The sequence below is a fragment of the Osmerus eperlanus genome, chromosome 24 (genome assembly GCF_963692335.1).
Source record: "Osmerus eperlanus chromosome 24, fOsmEpe2.1, whole genome shotgun sequence".
Classification (NCBI taxonomy): Eukaryota; Metazoa; Chordata; class Actinopteri; order Osmeriformes; family Osmeridae; genus Osmerus; species Osmerus eperlanus.
This window is the reverse complement of record NC_085041.1, coordinates 4,960,005-4,987,985: the sequence shown is the minus strand read 5'-3', so window position 1 is coordinate 4,987,985 and position 27,981 is coordinate 4,960,005. Positions and strand designations below refer to the sequence as shown.

The window sequence follows — 27,981 nt, the reverse complement described above, 5'->3', positions numbered from 1 at the left end:
AGACCTGAGGTTGCCTGCAGGCAACTGGGTTAAGGCATGTGTGAAAGAAAAGGGAGAGAAACCCTGTAATCATACCGAGGGGGGGGGGGGGGACTTAAGACAGTGACTAGTTGAATAGTTTTATTTTCACAAGAGGTAACACTGCCGATGTTCTTACAGACATCATAAACAATCTGAATACAGTGTTTCATATATTTATCCATATTGAAAAGTACAAGGAATAATCATTAATTTTAATAATATAACAAAGGACAATGACAAAAGTAGATTAAAAAGTGACATTTTATGTAAATAACTTTTTTAAGGATTTTTAAGTAACAAACAAAATCAGGCAACAGTTCCATTCTACTGTATGTAAAAAAAACACTGAAGTGCCATTTGTTCAAAGCTTTACAGAATACATTAAAAAAGCAGGAAGCGTTTTATTTCCTTCAAGGAAAAGTACTATAAAATAAGTTACAGTACAATGAATGTGTCTTAACTGAATTTGTTCCCGTCTTCCAGCCTTTTGTAAGCAAACATCAGAAATAAATCGTACAGGAATATAGAGATATATTATTTTCTTAAGAGGCGTTTTCCCCCAAAAAGGAAAAGACAAGTTGTCAATAATTGTTGGTGTGTCTGTGCGCAAATGAGCCACACATGAACAACCTTGTTTTAGTTAAAAACGGTCAAAATTAGCATTTTAGTTTCATGCTCTCGTTTTCTGAAAATTAACTACATTTCATTTAAATTACTTCATGGGTTTCGAATACAAAATTATGAAAAAATACTTCATGTTTGATCACAAAATACAGAAGAAAGCTCTCATACGTCATCACTTGGTAAAGGCGGTATGTTGAACCTTGGTCTTGTGAAAAACGCCATCTTCTCTCTGTGAACAGAACAGCAATCAGGCTCAGTTTAGAACACAGCTCATGCCCTTAATCTCAGACAAGTAAAAGACCGTAATACACCACTGAGGCAAGATCAAGATTGAACTCCAGTGCTATGATTACAAGGCTCAAATGCATCAGGAGCCAGTGGAATGCTGGGAATGTGTTGTGGTCCTTCTTGGAGGACTGAAGTATGGTTGAGCTCTGGTCAGCATTTTACATTTCTAATTTAACCAACGTTTGTATCCAAAACAACATACAAATAATGCATTAAGTTGGTACAGCCAATAATCAAAGACCAGTACTAACAGTATTTCAGTAGTCAGTGCCAAGGAACAGTCTACATTTTAACAAGACTGCAAAAAAACCCATCCCAATTAAAATACTACATTCTGATAGGACAATGCACCAACAACATATCTCAAGCGCAATACTGTTTATAAAAAAAGTAGGTGCTGTCTAGTTGTCAAGACAACGCTACGGCAGGATGTCGCATGCAGGACGAGGCTCGTCATACCTGAAGGTGTGCACAGGCAGGGGCTCCTTCTGGCCTGCCCCCCTCATCAGCAGGACCTCTTTAGACGCCTTCCTCAGCCGTCTCTCCGCCGCCTCCTCCTGTCTCTGCTCCTGCTGGCTCTGGCCCACCTGCAGGACACAGCCGGCACAGCAGAGGCGGCACCCAGGTCAACTGACGCAACTCATCCTCTGATGAAATACTGTAAGAACGCCCACTTTACACAATATGATTTTGCTATTGGATTTTGTTGTGTGTGTTAGGCATGACCTAACCTAGCTCCATGTGGTGCTTTTCCTCCTTCCCCCATACCTGTCTCTGGGCCTCCCTCCTCACCCCCTCTCCCTTCCCCCATACCTGTCTCTGGGCCTCCCTCCTCACCCCCTCTCCCTTCCCCCATACCTGTCTCTGGGCCTCCCTCCTCACCCCCTCTCCCTTCCCCCATACCTGTCTCTGGGCCTCCCTCCTCACCCCCTCTCCCTTCCCCCATACCTGTCTCTGGGCCTCCCTCCTCACCCCCTCTCCCTTCCCCCATACCTGTCTCTGGGCCTCCCTCCTCACCCCCTCTCCCTTCCCCCATACCTGTCTCTGGGCCTCCCTCCTCACCCCCTCTCCCTTCCCCCATACCTGTCTCTGGGCCTCCCTCCTCACCCCCTCTCCCTTCCCCCATACCTGTCTCTGGGCCTCCCTCCTCACCCCCTCTCCCTTCCCCCATACCTGTCTCTGGGCCTCCCTGAGGAGGCAGCGGAAGCCCTCGTCCCTGAGGGCCCAGTGGGGCAGCTCTCCGGGTTCCCCGGCTTGGGGCTCCTCCAGGCGCAGCTTCAGCTCCCGCAGGGTGCCCAGCTCGTCAGCCAGCTGCCTCTGCCGCGTCCTGCAGGCCTGGAGGTCCAGCTCCAGATCCAGGGAGGTGCGCGTCGGCTGCTCTGCCAGGGACGACCTGTAGGACTGCTGCTGCACACACTAGTACGCACCCACGGACAAACATGCAACGCGCACACACACACAATTCAGCTTTGCAAACCTGTTTCATCATCCTTTAAATTTGGTGAAATGCAAGAGGTTGAAGACGTTTTCATTATTTTCACAATGTGAGGCACTGAACATATTCACAGTAAATGCAAACTGGTAATCCAGTTTAATCTGAATTTTTGTTTGTTTTTTTACTTTATGCAGCTGTAGCCTCAGGTTGCGACTGCACAGCATTTGTGGGTTATACATGAATGTTAGAGTCATCCAGTAGAGAAATTGACAGCATAATTGATGTGGAACATTATGACACATAGCCAGTGTTTTTAGTCTAAGCAAACGTTGTGGATGTGTGACTACCTGCTTGTATCGCAGAGTCCTTCTTTCCAGGGTGTTCCTGATGAAGGGAGACTTCTTTGGTAGGGTTGAACTGTCACTGTCGCTGCGGTACAACTGAGGGACACCAATACCTGAGTCAAGTCCTGTACTTGGTAACAAACTGAAAGCTCTCTCTCTGTGTGTGTACCTACCCTGCAGACGTACTGACTGCGCGCCCCAGGTGAGAAGGTCTGGGAGCGGACGATGGTGCTGCTCCTCATGAAGGGCGACGCGTGCCCCCAGCGCCCCCCCCTCTCCTTGGGCCGGACCCTCACAGGCTCCGGGAACATCCCCTCCGTCATGGTGGCCTTCTCCACCTGCGGCCACAACGACAACATTCACCGTGTTTACCTTTTTGTTACCATGCTATACTGCCAATAAATGGCTCCTTACAACATTAACAGAAAGCTGTAGTGACTATATACTATTTTGTCCTTTTCTCACCAGCGCTGCGCCTGTTGCTTAGTTAGCCTGACCTGCCCCAGTCTCACCTAGTCCTGCGTGGCTACTCACAGGCTCAGTTGGACTCTTACAAAAGTCCTAGAGCTAGTACAGGACCCAGCTAGTGCGTAACCAGTACCTTTAGGGCGGGCGGTTTCCCCACCAGCTGGTGGCAGCGCCCCCCTGTGGCGATGCAGGCGCCGTCGGGACACAGCCCCTCGTGACAGTGAGGCGGGAACGCCGTGCTGTTGCTGCAGCCGCTGTCCACAGACTCGGCCTGCCAGCTCCTGCAGAACACACCCTGTTATTCACTGATCCCACCTTCAGCACCAGAGGGAAAATGCTCAACTATTTCTGGTTGAGCATTCAACTATTCAGTGTGTGACTTTAAGAGGCACGTTTAAGGAGGTAGCTTGTACTTTCCCTGCAATCCAATACACAAGTGTCAAAACAGGTGTTCAAGCATGCACACACACCCACTTAACGTTATAATCCCTTTTGACACATTGGATGGCAGCAAAATGACAAATGTGTGTTTACCTCTCTGACACAGCCTCTCCTGGCTCCTCCCTCCTGTCCTGCCCTCTCTCTCCCTCCTCCAGGTGGGCGTGGCTACGCCCCATCAGAGCACACACGGTGTCCTGTAACACACAGTCCTGTAAAACAACGTGTCCTCTAACACAGTCCAGTAACACACAGTCCTTTAACAAAACAACCCTTTCACAACACAGTCCCTTTATCAACACACATTGTGTGTGTGTACAGTGAGTGTGCATTACATTAAGTCATTTATCAGACGTTCTTATCCAGAGCAACTTACAGTAAGTACAGGGACATTCCCCCGAGGCAAGTAGGGTGAAGTGCCTTGCCCAAGGACACAATGTCATTTGGCACGGCCGGGACTCAAACTGGCAATCTTCTGATTACTAGCCCGATTCCCTAACCGCTCTGCCATCTGACCCCCCGGGCATGGGTACGTGTGTGTGTACACTGTGAGTGTGCATGGCTACATGTGTGTGTGTGTGTGTGTGTGTGTGTAAACTGTGTGACTGCATGGCTACGTGTGTGTAGTGTGTGACTGTGCATGGCTACGTGTGTGTACAGTGTCCTCACCATGGTCCTGGAGCTCTGCCCCTCCCCCAGCCCCCCAGGCTGCTTGCTGAGGCTGAGGCCACCCTGGTCTGGCCACTGGAGGTCCCCGACCCCCAGCGTCTGCACTCGCAGCCAACGGAAACTCATCTCGGTGCTGTTCTCACACTCCAGCAGACCCACCTGGGCTGTACCCTGTACACACACACACACACACACGCACCCAGGTTAACAGAGGTGAACAGGTTAGTACACAGTGCAGAACAAATGTCATTCATTTGTGCACTCCTTTGATGACAATTCCTGAAAACCTGAACCTCCAGTTCGTAAGCCAACCTGTCAAGTTCAAAGAGAACTCTTTATTATTCCACCAACATTGGAGCAGAGACGGAGAGAAGTCACAAAGAGACACGGGGGCCACCAGGTTCAAAGTCAGAGGCAGGCAGACAGACAAACACACACAGGCAGACCACACACAGATAGACAAAGACTGACAGACAGACAGACAGAGAGGGGTTGACACATGGTGCCAGAGGGGCCTGACCCACCAGCAGCTCCTCCTGCGCCTGGGGTCCGAGCGAGCACACCGACAGCTGCAGAGCACACCCGCCCAGGGCGTCCAGGGGGACGGGAATGCAGAAGCCCTCGTTGAAGCTCATGGTGGACTGCAGCTCCAGAGCCTTACAGCAGTAGAAGGCAGATGCCCGGCCAACCTCCAGTGGAATCAGGTGCACCTTCACATACCTAGAAAGCCACGCGAGAAGAGAATAACCTAGATTGACTTACAGATTGCAGCACATTCAAAACAGTCCACGGGAGAAAGTACCTAGATAGGCTTAACGGGCATCGACACATTCAACACAGCCCGTTTCGATGATCTCTTGCACTCACACTTTATGGCCGTCCCTGACAACAGTCCTGCTCAGGTTTTTCAGCTGCAGCAGGTGCAGGAGGAGAGACTGGGAGTCTGCGTCATACCTGACAGGAATCAGAGAGACAGTCAAGACGGGAACAGGTTTTAAACGGCCCAAAAGCCCGCTGCAGCAGGGCCACAGCAGCTCTCTCTCCAGCCCTGTTCCTGGAGAGAGAGCTGGTTGGTGTGTTAATTCAGCCTTTGATTGGAGTGGAAAACCATCCTGTCATTTACCCTTTAATCCACAGCATCCATTATGCCTGGGATCTCTTGATCTGTAGTTAAATACTCTAACCACTGAGCTGTACCTATTCCCTCACTCTGGGGTGGAAGCAAACCCCTAGAGCAGTGGTTCTCAAACCTGTCCTCAAGTATCACCTGTCCTGTATGCTTTAGATGTTTCCCTGCTCCAACACACCCGATTCAAATGAATGGTCGTTACCAGGCTTCTACCGAGCTAGATAACAACCCATTTATTTGAATCGGGCGTGTTGGCGCAGGGAAACCATCTAAAACATGCAGGACAGGTGGTACTTGAGGACCGGTTTGAGAACCACTGCCCTAGAGGAAGGAAGCTATCCACGAACAGGAAAGTGTTTCCAGGAACAGGAAGTGCTCTACAGGAACAGGAAGTGCTCCACAGGAACAGGAAGTGCTCCACATCATACTCACAGCAGGCCCAGCTGGATCTGGGCCGGGTCGCCCCCAGAGGTCATCTCCCTCACGTACACCACCTCCTCAGACTCCTCTGCTCTGCTGGGCACAATCACACAAAAGTAAGTCCTCGCATGTTCAAGTCAGTACTTTTGTATACCAAAGTTTTCATCTTCGCTGGTGGCAGTAAATCTCTCCTCCGTCGATTGCTCGAGCGCTCCACAGCTCTATGCTCTAGCCCAGGGGTGTTCAATCCTGGTCCTTGAGAGCCCCTGCCCTGCATGTTTTAGATGTTTCCCTGCTCCAGCACACCTGATTCAAATGAATGGTCATTACCCGGCTTCCACAGAGCTTGATAACAACCCATTCATTTGAATCAGGTGTGCTGGAGTAGGGAAACGTCTAAAACATGCAGGACAGGGGCTCTCGAGGACCAGGATTGAACACCCCTAGCCTGCTCAATAATATGTTGATGTGATTCACACGGCAGCCACTAGATGGTGCCCCCGCTCCTGAGAGAGAGAGAGAGAGAGAGAGAGAGAGAGAGAGAGAGAGAGAGAGAGAGAGAGAGAGAGAGAGAGAGAGAGAGAGAGAGAGAGAGAGAGAGAGAGAGAGAGAGAGAGAGAGAGAGAGAGAGAGAGAGAGAGAGAGAGAGAGAGAGAGAGAGAGAGAGAGAGGGAGAGGGAGAGGGAGAGGGAGAGGGAGAGGGAGAGAGAGAGAGAAACCGAGAGAGACAGGGTGTGGGTCTTGGTGTGTGGTCTCAGACGCAGCAGGGGGCGCCCTCCTGTCTCACCTCCTCCCCCAGGCCTCAAACACCCCGCTGTCCGTGGCCAGGGCGTCCTCCGACACGCCAGCAGACACCCTCCGGGCCCTGCGCCCGCTGCGGTTGGCGCTGTTAGACCGCAGGGTCACACCTGAACAAGACATTTCACTCGATTTATTTGTTCGTCTTCTATCCAATGCGACAACACCTGTCTAACACACTCACTATTACTCAGGCAGACACTCTGGCCTATTAGGGGCTTGCTGCTGGCCTGACATGCCTTATGTGAGGCTGTGCAGAGCTGCTCTACACACACACACACACACACACACAGAGACAGAGACAGAGAGAGAGAGACAGAGAGAGAGAGACACAGACACAAAGAGAGAGAGAGATGGAGAGAGAGAGAGATACAAAGAGAGAGAGAGAGAGAGAGAGAGACAGCCACACAGACACAACATCACCAGCACTACCTCTACTCACCAGCAGAGGTAAATGACCCAGAGGGAGTGCTCTCTCTGTGACTCTTGTTCTCCAGCTGGTAGACTGCGGCTGACCCCCCCGGCTCCTCGCCACCGGCCAGGCCTGCGTGGGCGTGCGCCTGGGGGTGGGGCTGGGGGTGAGGCTGGGGGTGAGGGTAGGAGTGGGAGCGCAGTCCCTCCAGCATCCCGCGGCCGGCCAGCTCCATGTACTCCTCGGTCATCTGGGTGAGGGGGCACTCCTGGGGGGCCGACAGGTAGGGCGTGTCCATGGGGGAGCTGGGGGGGGACAGGGAGGAGAGGGAGGAACGGGAAGACAGGGAGGCCAGGGACTGGGGGGTGTCGTGGGAGCGCTTGGCCTTCTCCAGGTGCTCCCTGGAGAGGGCCTCTGGGGGGAGCAGGTAGCGCAGGTGGGGGTCATGGGGGTCGTCGTGGCGGTCGTACTGGGGCGGGCCGTAGATGTCGGAGAAGCTGATGGAGCTCAGAGAACCCCTGCTGGAGGTCAGAGAGCCGCGACTGGAGGCCAGGGAGCCTCGACTGCTGCTGGACGACACGGTCAGGGAGCTGGCTGACAGGCTGAGGGGAGGAGGGGGAGGGGAGGGGAGAGAGAGAGAGAGAGAGAGAGAGAGAGAGAGAGAGAGAGAGAGAGAGAGAGAGAGAGAGAGAGAGAGAGAGAGAGAGAGAGAGAGAGAGAGAGAGAAAGAAAAAAGTATTAGAGAGTGTAAAGAGTGAGAAAGAAAAAAAGTGAGATTGACAGAAAAAGTGAGAGCGAGACAGAGAGAAAAATAATGAGAGAAGAGGAAAAGAGAGACAAAAAGAGAGAAAGAAAGATGGAAAGAAAGAGAAATAGAGAGGCAGATGATGTTCCAGCTGGCTGGTGAGCACAGGGATGTTGCGAGCGTCTCACAGTACCTCTTCAGCTGGGAGTGTAGGTAGGTGGTGATCCGAGTCGCTTCCTCCAACTGCCTCAGAAGCACATTCCTCTTCTCCTGCTGTAGGATCCTGACACACACACACACGCACACACACTAAATAAAACTTGCAATCCACATATCAGAAGGCAGGGTGTTTTCCAGCTCAGCTGTAGAGTGAGTGTGTGTGTGTGTGTGTGTGTGTGGTCCTTCTTCTCCATAAAGAAAACAGTCTCTGAGGATGTGGGTGGGTGAGTGTATCTCAGCCGGGCTCCATCTATACAGACACAGACCTCTTCTCTCAGGCTGGATAAGGGCATGAGGGCGGCCCCCCCTCCCCCCAGGCCCCCCCTCCCCCCATTCAATGGCCCAGCCATGTTTTTGCAGGAAAACAGTTTTTGTTTTTACCGGAAAAACTTTCGTAAAACATAAGAAAAAAAAAATAGTTACATCTTATCAGCCAAGCTTCGTGAAAGCTTCTGGAATGGGCACCCAGGGCATGTGGAAGACGGGTCACACACACACACACCCCTCCAACCAAAAACAGTCACAAACACACAGTAATCCTTGAGAAAACAGTCACAAACACACAGTAATCCTTGAGAAAAGGGAGCAATATTCCTAACAGAAAAGGGCACAGACACACACCATCACAGCAGCTGTGGATCTTAGATCAGGGGTCTCCAACCCAGCTGCTGGAGAACTACCTTCCGGCTTTTCACTCCAACGCTAATCTAGCACACCTGATTATAATAATTAGCTGGTTGGCATGCTGAATCAGGTTAGTTACAACTGGGGTTCGATCCAAAACCCTGCTGGAAGATATCTCATCAGGAACGGGACTGGAGACCAAGACCCTGCGCAGTACATGACATTGCACCAGTGGATCACACAAAGGCGTTCTTCACACCCTACAGAGGGGCAAGCACCAGCGACCCCCAGAGCCCTGTCCGCCCAGCCCACTGACCTCTGGTTGGCCCCCTGGCTCTGGACCGAGTGGGCCCTCTGCACCTCCTCCTCCAGCCTCCGGCGTTCCTCCTCCAGCTGCATGCAGGCCTCCAGGGGGCGCTGCTGCTGGCTCACCAGGGCCAGCTCGTGCAGCAGGGCCTCCTTTTCCCGCAGCAGCTGCAGGAAGTCCCGGTCGCGGTCCGCCTCGGCCCGGCCGGACCAGCTCTCGCCGTCCAGCTGGGCCAGCTGGTGCTGTATACTGGCCACCCTGCGGGGACGGAGAGGGGACAGAGAGGGGGTTAGGGGGTAGAGGTAGGGAGACGGGAGAGATGGAGAGGGGGGTAGGGGAGAGGCAGAGAGATAGAGGTAGATGGAGGGAGGGATGGATGGGGAAGGAGAGAGAGAGAGTGGATGAGGTGTGGGTAAAGAGTCGAGGATTTGTGTACTGTATGTCTTAGGAGGCACCAGATAAGTAAAGATGTGCCCTACATACCCTGACTGACACACACACACACACACACTACATGCCACACTGACAGCACTCAGCCAGCTCACTTGGACACATGAGGTGCCGCCCAGAGCAGGTGTTCTGCAGTGTTCAGAGGAGGAGAGAGAGGGGGGGGGGCAGGAGGCAGGGGTTTTGGCTCAAGGTTAAAATGAAATAACTGTGTTTATGTATGTTGGATTTCAGACAGAGTGACTCAACGACAGTGCATGCAAGTTTCCACAGGTCTCCCCCCCCCCCCCCTCTCTCTCTCTTCTTCTTTCTCCCTCTACCGCTCTCTTGACTTCTCCGTCTCCCTCAACCCTCTGTCTCTGATGTCATGGCTGGCACTGCGGTGGCCGCGTCACCATGGCAACATCCGTCTTGTAAAAAAGCCTGTTTGGAGCCAGTGTAATAACACAGACTCCTGCCGTCGCCTCTACCTCTACCCGCCCAGCCCCCCTCTGCCTCCCCTGCCTCCAACCCCCTGCCTAAGCTACCTCTACCCCCCCCCCCCCCCACCTCCCCTCACAGATCAGCTCAAGATACTGAATATGTTTTCACCTTAGTAGGTTAGACCATCATGCTGGTGCACTAAAGTGCTGAAGAAAAAACGTGTGTCCATGGCCATTTTGCAGCACCAGAGCATTTGTGTGTGTGTGAGAGACAGAGACAGAGAGAGAGACACCGAGACAGAGACAGAGACAGAGAGAGAGAGAGAGAGAGAGAGAGAGAGAGAGAGAGAGAGAGAGAGAGAGAGAGAGAGAGAGAGAGAGGGTGTGTTAATCACAACTGAATCGCCCTGTGTTAAAACTGGGAATGCTGAGAGGTGGGCAGCTCTCTCTCAACACACACACACACACACACACAAAGGCACACAGTCAGCAGCGTGGGCAGGAGAGGATGTGCCCACCCAGCTCATTCCCCTGGTCAGACATCTCTCTGCAGCCTCGGTCACCAGAACAAACACCATTCAGACCAGCACCACCCACCGCAGCCAGCAAGCTCAACACTGGAGCACTGCTGCTGTTGTATAATAGTGCCCACGTTGTTGTATGGTAGTCTCCATGTTGTTGTGTAGGAGGGACCGTGTTGTTGTGCTGTTATGTTGTGTACTGCCTTATAAAACTACTCTTTTGATGTCAATGTTAAACTAGTGCATCATCATCATCATCAACCTACTTCTTCTTGGCCTCCTCATACTGCCAGTTGAGCTTCACCTTGTCCACCAGCTGAGAGGAATCTTGAGAGCCATACTTAAGTATAAAAACAACACAAAACGTTAATCAAAGTTTTAAAAAGTAGCATCATATTTTTGGACTGAATTCTCTCATTCTCTTAAACTGTTACAAATTGTTAACATGTTGTTGTGTTGCATCCCTTCTCCGGGTCGTAGGTCAGAGGTCAGGGTGTGCGGAGGTGCCTACCTCTCCCACCAGCTCCGTCTGGCAGCCTGTGTCGCAGTACTGCTGTGGACCCCCCAGGGTCCCCGTGCCCGCGCTGTTGGGCCCCTCGCCGGGAGAGTCATTGATGGACAGGCTGCTGTGGAAGTTCACCGTGAGCTTCGCCAGGCTCTGTAAGACCCACACGCACACGCGCATGATGAGCACAGCTGGGCTGGTGAGAGCTGAGGGACGTGGGTCGTATACAGGGGCACCTGGGGGAGTGGGGGGGGGGTGTCAGGGGTCAGGTCTCACCTGGAGGAGGTCCAGCCTCTCTCTCTCTCCTGTGCTGATGGACTTCTTGATGCTGCGCAGCTCGTTGAAGATGGCCTGGGCCTCGTCCAGCTTGTAGTTGGTCTGACTGCTGGACATCTTCCTGTCGATCCTACACACACACACACACACACACACACACACACACACACACACACACACACACACACAGTTAAAACAAAGTGACTTCTCTGGTCTTCCCTGGGCTATGTGTGTTCTCACCCAGACAGGACATGCACCCTCTGGGCTTCCAAACAAACACAACAACCTAAATAGAGTCAACGCAAGAATCCAGCACACCTCGTTTTACACACCTCATTAAAAAGATTGAAATTAGGATTTACGACGCTTACTCAGGAACAGGAGAGGACTGGAGCAGGACATTTACAGAGTCATGTGGTGTGGAAAGTCCAGAGACAGTTCAACTAGATAATCTTTGTTCAAGTCCAGAAAAGGTTGACTTGATGGTCTGTTCATCTAGTCTAACTGCATCTGGACTTGGAGTATTTCCCTATTGAAATATAAGTCCAGTCATGACATGAGTAGAATGAGCTTTCGAAGGGAGGAGCAGGCGTATTGAAGAGACAAGCGTTCAGGGCTCTGTGTTGAGGGGTTCCAGTACTGAGGGATCCCCCTGGCTGAGAGAACTGGGACTGTCAGCCAACCAGAAGTCTTCAGGACTTCCCTGTCTGTCTGTGTGTCTGCCTACCTGTCTGTCTGTCTGTCTGTCTGTCTGTCTGTGTGTGTCTGCCTACCTGTCTGTCTGTCTGTCTGTATGTCTGCCTACCTGTCTGTCTGTCTGCCTGCCTACGTGTCTCTGTGTGTATGCACAGGCTGCCACCCTGTCTCGCACCCTCCCTCCCTGCATTCTTTTCTCCCTTCCTCCCTCGCCCCCCCCCCCCACCATCAGTGGTCCTGGCACGTGTCTCTGGTGTGGCTGCTGCCTGCTTCCTCCAGCCCCTACTTCAACAGCAGGTACTGTTCGTCCGTGGACCCTGCCTCTTCCTCCCCAAACAAGCGCTGCTTTGTCCCCCCTCCCTCCCCCACCGCTCCCCCCCTACTGCCGCTGGCAGCGCCGGGAGTTTATATGCTTAGCAAAAACATGCCACTGCCCAGTGCCCCTGGTGAACCCCCACCCATGTTCGGTAGCGCACACACGCTTGTTTGAAAGACTCTCTAAGTCAACGATTCAAAATAGGCCTGAACACAGTTGCGCAAGCTCATGTCAACAGTGCGTCTTTCTGGAGGTCGTTTTTAGCGCCTCAAATGTGACAATTCATGACACGGGAAATATCAGTCGTGTGTCACTCTGGGCCCAATGAAATCATGACGAGCAAGAAGCCCACAGGTCACTCCACAACCATCTCTTGACGGTGAGTGAGATGAACCTCCATGTGCTGTGACAGGGAGCTAAAAACACAGAGTGGAAGACCTTCAACCAACAATAACAGAACATAACGCTGACATTTCCCAGTTTGCAACGAGAATCGGGGGGTTCTTTTTCACTCTCTGTAAGATTATTTGTTCCTCCTGACAGGAAGCGGCATGAGAAGGGGATGAACTATGATGGTGACGGCCCCGGGGGGGGCTCTTATGAGGCACTGGGGAGGGGGGCACCCTGAGGGTCACAGCCTCGCTGGGCGACCACAACCCAGCAGGAACACAATAGGACACACAAACAACGCCATCTGGAGAGAGAGAGAGAGAGCGAGCGAGGACGCTGCCATGTTTGTGCGAGCTTGTGTGTTCTCCCGGTCTATTCTGGGAGCCGCTCCAGAGCTGTATTATCTAGGAGATAGGGACGGGCCAGGCCTCAGGAAGTGCTGAGGAATTTGCTGTCAGATAGCAGCTACCCCCTCCTCCCTCCCTCCCTCCCGCCCCGAGCTGCTTCCTCTCTGGCCTGGAGTATTGGCTCCCTGCTCTGCACTGGTGCATCCTCTTCCTGAGGTGGAGTCTCCTCTTCCAGCTCAGCTCTCTCCCTCTTTCTGCCTTTCTCTCCCCCTCTCCCTCTCGCTCTCTCCCCCTCTGCCTCTCCTTCTCTCCCTGTCCCCCTCTCCATCTCCTTCTCTGGCCCTCTTTCCCTTTGTCTCCCTCTCTTTCCCCTACCGTGTCCATTTCTCCTTCCATCTCTTTTCTCTACCTGTCCCGCTCTCCTTCTACCTCTCCGTCTCTCGCCCTTTCCCACTCATTGGATCTCTGTCTCTCAATTTTTCTCTCCCTTGCCCCCCCTCCCTCCCTCCCTCCCTCAGGGGTGGAGCTTCCATCCTCAATGTAACATTTGGTGCAGCTCGGAAATGTTCCCAGCACAAAAAGTAAGTGTGTGTACATACAGCGAAACCCACACAAGCGACACAATCACAACGTTCTAAAATAACACTCGTTTGAACAATCTCTGTCCTGTAGCTTGGACCGGCCTTCCTCGTACTACAGTGTAACGACGCCACGCTCCCTGCTAACATTTTGAAGACTTGAGGTTTGCTACTTCATTGAACAGTTTCATGTGTTCATCAGATAATTAAATAACATGAAATTGCATAACAGGGCAGATACCGGGGCACCTTGTGTAACACAAGACCATTATGGACTATTCTGGGAACTTCATTCTTTTCTGTCAGTATCGCCTCCTATTGTTACTCTGCCATGTTCTGTAAAAACATTCCAGATATGTGATGGGCACCAGCTCACCAGTAAAACCAGCCCTTCTGTTTGAATGCATTTAGAATCTGTGTTAGTCTGCAGTCTAGAGTAGCTAAGGTAGGATCTCACTCCACAGTTACGATTAGAACTGAATATTCATAACTGACAGAGACACAGGAGCCTGGGAGTCTCCCTGTAACATGGAGAGGGGGATAGAATGAGAGAGAGAGGTGGAGGGAGAGAGAGAGAGAGAGGTGGAGAGAGAGAAGAAAGGACAGGATAGGGACAGAGAAACTACACTGAGAAAAATAGAGGAAGAACGCAGTCAAGGGTTGTGTGTGTGTGTGTGTGTGTGTGTGTGTGTGTGTGTGTGTGTGTGTGGGCCCAGGGGTGAGGACCGGGGTACAGCAGAGCGTGAGACTGTGTGGGAAGGAGAGTGGTGGGGGCAGGGGGAGGAAGGGCGGGTCTGGGGGGTTGTGCGTGTGTGTGTGTGTGTGTGTGTGTGTGGGTAGGGGTTAAACTGACACAGAGGCGGAGGAACACTCACTCTTGCAGGGTCTCCACTCCCATCTCCTTGTACTGTAGCTCCTGCTTCATCTGGGCCAGTTCCTGCTTCAGCCTTGACAGCTGTGGAGGCAGAGAGAGATGACTCGTCATGGCTGACACACACAGGGTGCCACACCACAGCTACCAGGGGCACAGCCAGCAGGGGCTGTGTCACCGCTCTGATCACCATCATCACACTCGGCTGTAGACACCGTACACACACACACACACACACACACACAGTACACGCAGCACACACACACCTCATGATCAGCTCTTAACCGTGACAACACATTTCAAATCAAAGAGCCGCCCCAACAATCCTCCTCTTCGTAGCGACAGATTGTCGACGCAGATGACAACAACGGTCTCGTTTTTCATGAGCTCAGCACCAGGAGAGGCCCGTCACGGCTTTGGAGACAGGGACCTAGCCTCTCTGTGACCCCCAGAGCTGACCTGACCCCCCTCCCAGAGGCCCCTGGTCAGTATATATCCTGCAGGGGCCACACCCTGGCCCTGGTGCCCAGAGGGACCCTCTCTGCTGCGGGGCCACACAGACGGCCCGTGACGTCCAGCCCCATTGTTCTCCGGCTGTAACAACTCACCCGCTCACGCCTACCGGCCATTTCCGCTTTCATTTGGTCAGGGTCGTATTTTGCATTTGAAGACGAGCCAGAGAGTGCTGTGAACAAAAAGAAAGAGATGGACAGAGAGAGAGAGAGAGAGAGAGAGAGAGAGAGAGAGAGAGAGAGAGAATCAGACATTAGGAAGAGCAAGAAAGAGAAAGAGAAAGAAATTAAAGGAGAGGGTGAGAAGGAAAGAGAGATGGGGGGGGTCAGCTTAAACAGAAACTTGATGTCTTCTGACAGATGTGACCACAACAGAGGGGCAGGCCAGAGGGATAGAGTGTCCTGTGATAGAGCAGCCTTTGTGTTCATTCCTCTGGCCCTTCCTCTCTGCGGTGAGCTCCCAGACCCAACCTGTCTGGAGGTGTAAGGTAAGCTGGGTGGAGACCAGGAGGGTGGGAGGGAGGAATCCAGTCAGAGGGAGGGAGGGAGGGGAAGGGAGGGAGGCAGGGACGGATCAAGGGGGAGTACCTCGGACAGCTGGGGAGAGGAAGTGAGAGAGAGAGTGATGGAGGGAGGTAGGTAGGGAAGGGACTCAGACAGGAATGTTCGCCACAAGTTGGAGGAGAAAAAACAAGAAGTGCCAGATTTATGGTAACAGGAAGAGGAAGGGCCTGTGAGGGTGGTAGCAGGAAGAGGAGGGGCCTGTGAGGGTGGTAGCAGGAAGAGGAGGGGCCTGTGAGGGAGGTAACAGGAAGAGGAGGGGCCTGTGAGGGTGGTAGCAGGAAGAGGAGGGGCCTGTGAGGGTGGTAGCAGGAAGAGGAGGGGCCTGTGAGGGAGGTAACAGGAAGAGGAGGGGCCTGTGAGGGTGGTAGCAGGAATAGGAGGGGCCTGTGAGGGTGGTAGCAGGAATAGGAGGGGCCTGTGAGGGTGATAACCAGAAGAGGAGGGGCCTGTGAGGGTGATAACCAGAAGAGGAGGGGCCTGTGAGGGTGTTAGCAGGAAGAGGAGGGGCCGGTGAGGGTGGTAGCAGGAAGAGGAGGGGCCTGTGAGGGAGGTAACAGGAAGAGGAGGGGCCTGTGAGGGTGGTAGCAGGAATAGGAGGGGCCTGTGAGGGTGTTAGCAGGAAGAGGAGGGGCCGGTGAGGGTGGTAGCAGGAAGAGGAGGGGCCTGTGAGGGAGGTAACAGGAAGAGGAGGGGCCTGTGAGGGTGGTAGCAGGAATAGGAGGGGCCTGTGAGGGTGGTAGCAGGAATAGGAGGGGCCTGTGAGGGTGTTAGCAGGAAGAGGAGGGGCCTGTGAGGGTGTTAGCAGGAAGAGGAGGGGCCTGTGAGGGTGGTAGCAGGAAGAGGAGGGGCCTGTCTTACCGCTGGGGGGCTCCGGGCCGTCCTCCTGGCAGAGCTGCTGGAGGAGCAGCAGCTGGTGCTGGGCCAGCTCCAGGCGCTGCTGCTTGATCAGGTACATCTCCTTCTTGGCGTTGAGGGCCTCCTGGGCCACCACCAGGTACTCCTTCAGCATGCGCTCCTGCTCCTGGCGCCATTGGGTCCGCGGGTTCTCGATCTGGGTGACCTCTGGTGGAAAGGCGGAGGGGGAGGGAGACCAGGGGGAAGATTAGAGGATGAGGGGGGGGGGGAGATATATCAGCAGCAGTTATCACATGCAGGCTGTTGAAGCCAGCCCACAGCAGAACTATTTCATAAACACACACCTACTGCTCTTCTTGTTTGTATAGGTCAACAGTAACAACTCGTCCCGGTGTTTTGGCGCTACTGTGGACTTGTGAGAGTAGAACTTGTTTCTCTAATTCTCAATGGAGCAGAGTGCGCAGTGGAGGGTTCTGGGAGGAGGAGCGGCGCAGCCAATCAGCTGCAGCTCCGCCGGTGAGCTCACGTCTGAGACGCGGGTGGGGACAGGAAGTACGGAGCCCGTGTTCCGGAGCAGCAACTCTACAAACTTCCTGCAAAAGCCATGAATGAACGCGGCCAGGCGCTCCAAACAGAGCCAATGTCACAGCTGCTGGTGAAACAGCTCACTGGACAGCAGTTGTTTTTTTTTATGTTATAAATCTTACATTTATAACAATTTGAAATTTTTCAATCGGGAACAGAAAAGTATCTGTAAAGGAGGTGAAGTGGCAGGAGGTGGGAGGTGAGGCCAGACAGCGGTGATCCAGGCCTCCTGCTGGAACTGTGACTCGCCATGCGTCAGAGCATGTGGTCTGCCGCAAGGTCACACGGGCCAGTGCGTCACATGATCTACACATTCCAGAGGTTCTGTGCGCTTCCCCTTAAAAGGGGCCAGGTGAAGCACAGTGGAGATCTGGTCAGAGATGACAGATTCCGTGTTTAAGTCCTTACCGAGTTCATGCTAGTGACCATTTGGGCTATCTGTGGTTGGCTGTCAAAGACTTGTGTGAGGAAGGAGGGTAGGCCAGGATCCCATCCCCCCCTCTATCCAATACACACTCCAAGGTTCTTAGCCCATCCAGGGTCACAGGACAGATACAGGAGGGACAAAGAAGATTCTAGTTGATATTCAAGAACACCAGTCAAAACTCTGCGTTCCTACTCGTACTCCTAGTGTGCGCTCCTACTCGTGTACAACTTCCTGTGTTCAGACACTCTACCTTCCAACTTCCTGTGTGGCAGGGGACTTACTGTTGATGTGGTCGATGTAGTACACCCCCACCTGCTGATCGTACACCACCTCCCAGCCCAGGGGCAGCTCGTCTCCCACACAGTCAGCAAAGGTCAGGGGCTTGGTGATCCTGAGGAGCAGAGAACCGGGTCACGACTAGCACACTACACACACACCTCACGCCCACAGCTGCTCCACGAGGGTCTGCGTGGCTGTTGGGTGGGAGAGCTCAGATGCTAGACTGTAGGTCCAGAGGTCCCAGATTTGAATCCTACAGTCACTCTGTATGTGTGCTTTTGGACATAGAAGGTATGCTAAATGGTAATACTACACCACACTCTAGGCTCCCGTGATAAACATTTGAGTTGAGAAATGCCACCTATTGTATTAGTGACAGTGACAGTAATATGAACTCATAGAATTGAGAAAAGGTGTACTTGTCATTTAAGAGGTCATGTACCCGGATACTGGCAAAAACACATTCTTATCTTGCAGTGAGGGTAAAATTACAGGGTAGAGAAAAAAAAGAGAAAGAAAAAACACACACACTCACAGAGGCATCTCAAAAATCCAGAAAATTCCTTGAGAACCACAATGAATGCATGTTCTGTCATTCCCAGTCTGCAGTTGGGCTCGGTCGGGGGTTAGACAGAGCAAAGCTTGGCGTGCGGAGAAGACGTTCACAAACATTCCCTACATCACAACAGTACTTTAGCATCTCCACGATGCACATTCTCATTTACGATGAAGACTGAGTGGCGAGGGGGATGGGGGAGGGTTGATGGAACTAAAAGCATGCGAAAAGGTAAACACAGCACACAAGCAGACCAGAGGCAGTCTGTTGGGACTGTGGCATGGTGCGCCGCACACACCCTCACACACACCCCTCCCTTCCCGAGCCAACTTCTGTCAGATTGTCTCCTAACTAAGGGAGTCAGGTGGCTGAGCGGTTAGGGAATAGGGCTAGTAATCAGAAAGTTGCTGGACGTTGTGTCCTTGGGCAAGGCACTTCACCCTACTTGCCGCGGGGGGAATGTCCCTGTACTCACTGTAAGTCGCTCTGGATAAGAGAGTCTGCTAAATGACTAAATGTAAATGTAACTGAACTAGCCGTTGTTCGTGCAGGACTGGTTAGGCCTGAGGCTTCATCAGCTGTCTGGTGTCTTCCTGCTCTGGCTATGAAGACAGCCAGCTGATCTTGTTTAAAGGCAGGCATGCATATTGGGAGTCCTACAGCTTAGGACCAGAGGGAGGGTGACATAGTTGGAGGTGAAGACTAAGTGGATTGTAGTGTCGGGCTGGACGGTGTAAGGGGGAAAGGAGTGGGGTAATTCTGTTTTTGTGTTCAATAGTTTGCAGTATTTTTATTTCTTTTTAATTCTCAAAGAGGTTGCTCTCAAACACATGAGCACTTGCAAATGAGTTTCCCACGCTGAAGGAACTGTTTGGCTGGCATGAAAGGTCGTAATTTATTCCTGAGGTAAAAGTCTTGACATTAATAAGGCCTACTAATAGTTTTACGGTCCAAGACAAGTCTCTTTATTCAGAGAAGCCAAACTTTCGAACATAACTACACCAACTAATTGGGCTACATGACATGAGATCATTCAACATTAAAATGCTTCTTTGTTCCCTTCACCACTGTAAACATTAGACCTAGTCTTCCTCTCATGAAGCTAAAAGACAGTGTCACAGATCACTGTAGTTCTCTGTCTACCACATGCATTCTGAGGTCCACAGAACAGTTGTCAGATTATTGCACAGTGTAAAATCAGGCTGTTTGTCTTCTGGAGGCAGAGGCGTAATTCTATGGGGGGACAGGGGGACACGGTCCCCCCAATATTTGATCATACTGTATGATCATGTGGGCAATATCGATGTAACTGCTAGTATGTCTTTCTTTCCAGCTCCGAAAATATCAAATCCCGGCCGGCCCATTTCCCAAATCCATTCGACTTGCCTTTACACTATACATTAACAAAACCTATTTCTCCTTAAATCCATGTCATGTTTTCCCTATACCTGTACTCTTGTGCACCGTCAATTAGTGAGTTAGGAGCACGAAATCAGACAGACATTTGGCACATATTTATGGATGGTAAATATCCAGTATTTGGCTAACATAATCCCTTCGATAACGACTCGGTGAATTTCACTAGAATTTGTGCAAATTTCGATCACAATACTATACAGCTTGTGTTATACAATAACAAACATCGGACTCTGACTTATTTTATTTAGATTTTAAAAATGTGTGTGCGTGCCAACACAGAAAGTCCCACAGCTGTCCCACCCCAATGTGTGATTGACTACTTGGTCCTTGTCTGGAGGACAGCTGAAGAACATGAAGCACCACATCTGGTGCTCGTCTAACATAAACCTGTCAAACATCTAACCCCAACACAACTAATCGCCCGGTAAACCAGACTCATCACTCGCAGGACTACTCCTTCCGTGGTGATTCCCAGTTTAGATGTGAGCCGATCTGTCTCCGGGCGTAATGTTCTGATGACAGGAATGAGTGTAACGTCTGACTGACAACCATCCATCAGGCTAGACACGAGGGCCGGGGTGGTTAACCCCTTCGTCCGCAGTATGCTCACAATGCAGGGAGAGGAGCAGGCTTGTTCCTGGTGTTGCATGCACACAACAGAGGTCTCTCGCCCTCTTTCCCTCCACTACATTCCAGAAGAGACAGGGGGAGGAAGAGAGGATAGAAGGAGAGAGAGAGAGGCAGAGAGAGAGAGACAGAGAGGGAGAGAGGCAGACAGAGAGAGGTAGCTAAAAAGAGACAGAGAAACAGACAGAAACAGAAAGACATGGAGAGACAGAACGAGAGAGAAAGAGAGAGGTTCGACACAAAGCATATACAGCTTCAGTACGAGCTGTGGTCCCCAGTATCCTGGTCCAGACACGTACCAGGCACACAATTTACCCTCGACACCACACCTGCAAGCCCCCGCAGAGAGGACCATCACAACGGGGACAGCGAGCCACACAGCTGGCTCTGTTTTCCATTTGAAGTGGGTGTTAAGAGGCGTTCTGGACATGTAAATGGATCTGAAGAGACAAGACCAACACTAGCACACTGCCAGTCTGCTCCCTGAGTGTTTGACAAAAGCAAACAAATGGCTCCACCGCATAAGGCCTTTATCCTGAGAGAGTAAACAGTCGCTGGATTTCAACCACGGCGCCCCTTGTTTAACGTGGGATTTAAATGTATGTTTTCACCCAAAGTAAAGAACCGACTATGTGGACGGGACACATGTAGAAACGTAATCCATTTTATAGCGCACGTAAGATAAGCAAACACGAAGAACAAATTTGTGGAGTGCGTTTGAAACGCGCGACAGGCCCCATGTCAATTGAAGTCTATCCAATATCCCATTCCATCCACTAGGAGTTCATTCGCTGCCCGCAGTCCCAGCCGGGACGACGTGTAGTCATGAACCACAACCTCAGCCGAACATGTTGGGTTGGTGTCACACAGCAGCCATAAAACCAAAGAATCAAAACACGAGTGACTCTGGGAAGCGAGCAGTGTGACATCAGGGCAGCGAAACAGAGCGGTATTGAGCTGCCCTTCTCACAAGCCCCCTGAGGGGAGAGGAGAGGAGCTGGGCTCTCACACACACATCTGAGGAAGAGAAAGTCTGAATGTTTGGTTTGTTACGCAGTCTTGTGACAGCAGCTCCAGCTCTGCCAAGTCATGTCTTGGGAGGCTGTTTAACCACCGTGGAGAGGAGAAGAGAGGGGAGGGGTGGTAAGTAGGGGGAGGAGAGGAGCGAGGAGGAGGAGAGGTGAAGGCAGAGAGGAGAGGAGGGGATGGGACTTCTAACCTGGGCAAATCAAAAACCTTCCTTCCACAGAGAGAGAGAGAGACAGAAACATTACAGTGCTCCACAGAGACAGAACTCCGCCCACATCCTGAGAGGAAGTCTTAGCCCACTCAAACTCACAGGCTCACAAACATGGATCTAGACCTAGACCGAACGCCATCTCAATAACGGTCAACCGAAGAGGCTGACGATACCAGCAGCCAATCCTGTCACACACGGCGACACCTGGGCACATGCCTCTCAAGCCAGTGAGGAAACCAGTCGGGCCAATAGTAGAACTGAGTTAAGCTGCACGAAAATACCACAAGGGATAAAAGAAAAACCTTCAAGTGGGTCATGGTGCCCTTCGGAGATTCGAAAGCATCTTCACAGTTCAAGGCTGCACAGACAGATAGTCTGGCATCATAAAGAGTCAAACAGCAATCCTTTTCTAAAACATCCCCATGCAATGGTACAAGTGAGTCACTGTCAGTAAACCTCCATGCTGTTCTATCTGCATGTGCGATGATAATAGTCCTATATGAGTATTCGTGGATGTGCTCTTCCACCCAAGGCTGCGAGAATGCCATTCTATAAGGGTGACCATGCCGCTGTTGGATTTGGAGTGTGGGAGCTAATAATGCTCACCATTTCAGCCCAACACGTACACGCTAACGACGAGAGACATTTGCTAATTCTATAATAATCTGTGCTGCATGCTGTCTTTGGTTTTTCCGAGAGGGTATTTCTATCTGTAGCGGGGGCCCCCTCTGGGTGCCTGGGGCCCCCTCTGGGTGCCTGGGGCCCCCTCTGGGTGCCTGGGGCCCCCTCTGGGGGCCCGGGGCATGGGAAAGGCATGTGTCTGCCTCTCCATCCCCACCAGTCCTCGCTGGCCTCGTTGACAACAAAGGCCCAGAGCTGCATTCCGGCTGCAAATTAAGATGCTCCAAACAACAGGCCGAGGCATTCCTCCTACGGAATGCTGCCCCTAAAAATAATATTCCCAGTTAAACTTAATTATAGGAGGCGGGAGGCTGTGTTTTAATGCTGTGGATTTGGGACACCGTGTCCCGTCCCCCGGGGCCGCCAGATCACAGTAACAGCTCTCAAGTCTTTAACAGGCCACATGTTTTTAAACAGCTAATAAAAATTGAAAGGAGCTCCTGTCCCTGTTGACTGCCACGCCAGTCGATCAGGTCTGTATAACTTTATTGCCGTTTTTTACAGCCTTAATTCATCCACTCTGTTCATTTAGACTACTTGTCGCCATGGCTCGCGTGGGAGTTCAGGCTAGACATGGTTGCCATGGATGGGGGGGTGTGGCTTCTGCTGGGCAAACCGTCCCATACAGCTCTGTCAGACCACTCCACGTGCAGACTGGGTTCAAGTTATGACCACAGTTCGGGAACGTTTACCAGTGGCACACAGACGCGCGCAGCGCCTGGTTTCGCCGCACGGGCTACCCTCGCCTCACATCAGGCAAGATCCTCAAACACGGATGGAACGAGTTGAGAGGTGTCACGCTGGCGGAAGGATGTAATGAGAGATGCAGATGGTGTACTCCGTCTCAGACAGCAAGCTGCTGATGCTGAGGTCCACAATAAGGAGGAGGACTTGACCTCTGAATAACTAGCATCGCATGTGTTGACACCCCAAAAAAAAAAAAAACACAACAAATGTGGCGACACCAAGATAGATGCTGTCATAGATGGGCATGAGGGCTGAATGCTATTTACTGTACGGCCCATTTTAAACTGTAACACACCAGAAATAACTGTCCGGTTTCTCCCTCATTCCAGATTTTGCTGTTAGCGCCTCTCCAGAGTAGGGGAGGGCTACCCGACCTGATCCCGATGGGACCTGTTGGAACTACATGTCGGGGGTTTGGGTATGCTTCCTGTTTGGGTATAGCCGTTTTGGTCACGTCAGCTGGGCTAGCCTACTTGACATAGTGATTAAACGGTTCTTTCACAAGAATTATAGTGTAAAAAATGAATTTAAATGATGGAACTACTGTCTGTGAGTCAAACGCAGTGCCTCAGCTCGCATTAACTGCGCCTGACTCGGGTTTGTTTCGGACATTAATAAAAAGAACGCCTGTCGCATTCGGGTCGAGCTCAGTTACTATATTCTCTCGGACTCGGGTCGGGTTCAGACAGAAATATGCGGGACGAGCCTCGCTCCAGAGGGCCTGACAGACACACAACCTCCGGGAAAGAAGAAGGCCACAAGTGTTGGTCTAAAAATTCCATTCTGGGTTAAAAAAGAAACGTGAAAACAACTTTGGGAGGAATGTCATTTATGTGCGCCGGGCTGGGAGAGAGAGGGAGTCAGCAGGCGCAGCGTTTTAGACCCTGGAGCAGCTGGGAGCAGAGAGGCCAGGCAGCGTCTGACATCCCCAGACCCCGTTATGAGCAGAATCTGATGAAAATAGGACTCCTATAAGTAGCCCGGCTGCCTGAACAAGCCGTCTCCCTGTGTGACGCACACATTTAGATGGCGTCTCATCTCTTGGGGTGGAGGGTGAGGGTGGGGTGGCAGTCTAGGAGGGAGGGGGACGGGGGTAGCCCAGACAGGCCCGTCTGAGTTGAAGAAAAAGGATGACATCCTTCGTTACGAGCCGTAAAATTTCTCTCTTGTAAAAACCCTCGGTTTAACACGTGTGTAAAGAACACAGGGACAACTACTGTGCAGCCGGGAATGGGAGGAGCTGCCTGTTTACCGGCCTCATAACAGACTTCCTGCATGACTACATCTGCACTTCACTATACTACACCATACACTGCACTTCACTATCCTATAATATACTTTTCTATACCACAACATTATTATATGAATCTACACCACTCCAACAATGCACTATACGACACAACTACACTATTCTATACTATACAACTACGCTATTTTACACCACTGCACTGTACAACCCTATACTACATCACTACACTATACTAAAGAATACTACTCTACCACTACTAATGCATCCTCAGCTAGAAACGTTCATGCCTAATGAGCACGTTGGCACAGCTGGCTCCCACTCCTTCAGGCCGGATGCCCCAAACATATACAGACCGCACATCCAGACATGCATACATTCTACATGTGAACACTGGGCAGGTTGGTAGGCAGACACTATACTATCCAAGTACACTATTCTACAGTACGCCCAGACACATAGTACATCCATGTTTAGATACATACATTCTACATGTGAGCTCTGGGCAGGTTGGTAGGCTGACAGGAGAACGCAGAGGATCCTGGTCTGTATAAGCAGCGACCATGGAACAAAAGCACATTTCAAAGAGTGTGCCGTTTTGGAGTCAAAAATGTTCACGGAGTTTCACGGAGCACAATGGCTTGTTGTCTGAACAGGGATTGTATGGAAGGAGACAGGCAAACGCATTGTTCTCTCAGGAAACAGAACACACAAACCACACAGGCAAAGTGACACAGCGCTGAAACAATGGCACGTTGGTAACCTCCCTCTTCACCAGAGGAGAGAGAAAAGAGAGGTGATAATGAAAACACTAAGAGAAGCAGAACAGCAGAGGGATTCAGGCGCATGTGAATAACCTCTAGGCGCTGGAAACACGGCTCACCCTTTCCAGAATAATTGAATTTGGTGAGCTTTGTGGCCACGTATAAAGGCCTCCCTTGGCGAAGCGGCAGGCCGGCCGCGCTCGAAGCACAACAGAGCTAATAAAGAAGAACTACTGAGGCTCTGGGACTGTGGAAGAGGCTGGGGCTCTGGGAACGAGGCTGGGGCTGGGCTCTGTGGCTGGGACCAGTGCTGGGGCTGAGCCAGGGGCTCTGGGTTTAGGCAGGGGTTGAGGCAGGGGCTGGGGCTAAGCGCTGAGGCCATGATTGGAGGGGGCTAGGGATGAGGCTGGTTCTGGGGCCATGATGGAGTGGGCTGGGGCTGGGGATGAGGCTGGGTTGGAGGGTGAGGCGAGAGGGGAGCAGGCACGTGGGAACTGTCTCTGTTCTGCTGCTTTGTCAGGGGCCGCCCGCAAGCAGAGCCCCTGGGCATTAGTGTAGGCATGCCTGACATAACGCTCATTCCACAGTAACAAAAAAGCCCCACAAAACTGTTCAACTGCAGGGCTGCCGGAGGGGCCCGGGCCTCAGGGCTGCTGATAAGGACAGAGGCAGGAGGCTCTGGAGATGGAGGGGCCACGGATAGAGGGGCAACAGAGGCAGGGAACAGTCTCCAGGGCCTCTGAAGGCTACAGGGCCAGGGCAGCCTCCACTATCAAACTTCCTTTTGCATTTGGCCCAGATAGGGTCTCATCTCGACATGTGGGTTCCTTCAAAATATGAGTCTGGTACCTGACAAGGCTGAAAACAGGAGACTTGCTCCTGTGTGTGTGAACGAGGACATCACAAAGACTATGCAGTGTGTGTGACACATTGCTTCTTCCTAGAGCAGGTCCTGTGGTTTCCCAGGTGACTGTGTAGTACATTCACACACTCATCTAACTTTTCACTACAAGTTGTCACCTCACCAGTCCAGCTCAAGTCTGACCCTCCATCCCCTGCCTCCTGGCACACTGACCCTGGAAAGCCCTGTCTGTCCACTAACATCCCTCACTCCCTATCTCTCTCTCTCTCTCACTCTCTCACTCTCTCACTCTCACTCCCTCTCTTCTTGTGTCTCTCACTCACTGTCTCTCACTCCCTGTCTCTCACTCCCTGTCTCTCACTCTCTCTGTGTCTCTCTCTGTGTCTCTCTGTGTGTCTCTCTGTGTCTCTCTCTGTGTCTCTCTCTGTGTCTCTCTCTGTATCTCTCTCTCACCTCCCAGAGAAAGATTGATGTATCAAAATTGTCACAAAATTAAACTCAGGCTCATCTCACCTTGAGTGATCTTAGACAAACTGAGCCGTTTTTTCATAAAGAAAAAAAATTAATGGTATGCTGAATAGTAACCAAGAGACTGTAAGAGACAGACCAACTGTAAAACTGTATTTACCCCCTCAGATGGGTTTGAGATTTCAGATTTCTCAGAATCATATCAGCTTCACAAAACAATGGAAAATCTTATGACTTGTGGGGGGAGACTTCAAGTAGATCAGGTTTTCTTATCTAGATATGGAAATTATTTCAATCCCTTTGCTAAAAAAAAGAAAAAAATACCAGTGGGAGCGTCTTCTGTTTGTATACAACATGTTAAACGTTTTTACAAGCCTTTAAACTGAAACTTTGAGACGTTCAAATGTTTCTTATTCATCCACCACTGTAGCCATGCTGCTCTTGTACAGCCTATGGTTAATGTCTTCATTGTGCACCATTTGCACCAACTTTATAGAGCTTCACTATTATTCTTCAAGATTACTCTGTAAACCAAAAAGTTGTTTGAAGTCTGTGTAAATCCCCAAACTCGCTCCAAAGCACATCCTTGCAGTTGCAGCTTTCCAAGTGGCCCAACTAGCATTCTTGACATACCTCCACAGAGATCTCTGGGAGTTGTAGTATAATGTGCTTATGCAATTCCGGGATGTGGTTGTTTCAAAAATACGTTTGGGATTACAAAAAAACTATTAACGTCTTAAAAGCCTTAAAATAGGAACTATCAATCTCTTCAATTTGAGTTGTATTAACAAGAAAGTGTAAATACAATATGTTACTGAACAATGAAATTCTCAATCTGTTATTAAGTGATTGGAAGATTTGCCAGTCGCACATGTGATGATCAGGTCTGCTGTAATAATTTTCAGATGATTGATTTGATTAAAACAGAGCTGACTGGGTTTATTTATACAATTAAATCAACGAAGAATTGAAAACGTAAATAACGTTGGCTATAGGCCTATCCAAACTATGCGGAATCAGAAAACTCTGGAAGAATAAATTGAGGTGGTGTCATTATTTGTAATAGTGACAGAACAAGTTGTTCACGCAGCATAACATAAATTTACATCCTGTCAACTTAAACATAGGTTACCAAAGCATAAAGAAGTGACACTCTGCCTTCTGAAGGCGTTAATAATTTTAACAGCACAGGCTATAGGTCTTTAAAATCTGGAAGTAGGCTACGCACTGAAAAGTCGAGACACTCCTGTTTTGATTTCCCGGCAAAACATTACAAACTTGGCAAACTTGTTGCTGTGCTGACTTCGCTTCTCGAGACCCTCCGCCCTCAACACTCCATCCTGTGGATGAGATCTCAGAACGTTGACTCAAAGTTAGATGAGTTAAATCCCTTACTTTACAGCGTTCATGCATCCCTACTTCGTTTTACCTGTCCCTAGGATCAATCCATGAAGTCTGTCGAGTGTTGTGGTCAATGTAGAAGACTCTGCCGTCATAATCCCGTGCTTCTTCCCAGCCCGCGGGTAGCGGCAGCTCCGAGCTTTCTCTTCGTTTACTGCTGCTCACCCACGGCATAGCGTTGGGATGGTGAGGGGGTTATTGCTGACGCCAGACCCCCTGCCCTTTCTCCGAAAAGTTTCCCTTCACAACATTACAAACTCTCTCTTTGCACTGTCTAGATAACTACAAAAACATTCCGCCGAGATTCACAACTTCAACGAAGCAGCCCGAAATGCATCTACTTTTCCCAAAAAACTACCGCGACGCTCTCACGAGCCTCGGTCCTCCATGTTCGCCTGCCCTACCATATTTCATTCCATCGAGTCCATATTCGGGCAA

The 27,981-nt window shown here is 51.0% G+C and overlaps 1 protein-coding gene across 5 annotated transcripts; it reads right to left on the bottom strand.

Moving 5' to 3' along the window:
• Positions 1-105: 105 nt before the first annotated feature.
• Positions 106-27,981, bottom strand: wwc3 (WWC family member 3). Of its 5 annotated transcripts, none has more exons than XM_062450366.1 (23): positions 27,572-27,981; positions 17,535-17,644; positions 16,245-16,448; positions 14,919-14,995; positions 14,315-14,394; positions 11,113-11,242; positions 10,843-10,989; positions 10,598-10,671; positions 8,951-9,199; positions 7,985-8,074; positions 7,077-7,648; positions 6,624-6,744; positions 5,849-5,932; positions 5,155-5,241; positions 4,812-5,007; positions 4,288-4,458; positions 3,715-3,815; positions 3,314-3,461; positions 2,886-3,050; positions 2,716-2,808; positions 2,107-2,349; positions 1,393-1,520; positions 106-874 (listed from the first exon to the last, which is right to left on the bottom strand). In XM_062450366.1, the coding sequence occupies exons 1-23, from the start codon at positions 27,715-27,717 to the stop codon at positions 808-810; spliced, it is 3,483 nt and encodes a 1,160-aa protein (XP_062306350.1). In that variant the 5' UTR covers positions 27,718-27,981; the 3' UTR covers positions 106-807. The 5 variants fall into 5 exon arrangements, with proteins under 5 accessions (XP_062306350.1, XP_062306352.1, XP_062306353.1 ...); XM_062450368.1 differs by having other exon boundaries at positions 2,107-2,340; XM_062450369.1 differs by having other exon boundaries at positions 2,107-2,337.

Coding starts and splice junctions, on each gene's coding strand:
- wwc3 (XM_062450366.1), bottom strand. CDS start 27,717: ATGCCGTGGGTGAGCAGCAGTAAACGAAGAGAAAGCTCGGAGCTGCCG. Junction 10,672..10,842: donor AGACGGAGCTGGTGGGAGAG/GTAGGCACCTCC, acceptor TTTATACTTAAG/TATGGCTCTCAAGATTCCTC. Junction 3,051..3,313: donor GGAAACCGCCCGCCCTAAAG/GTACTGGTTACG, acceptor TTGTGGCCGCAG/GTGGAGAAGGCCACCATGAC.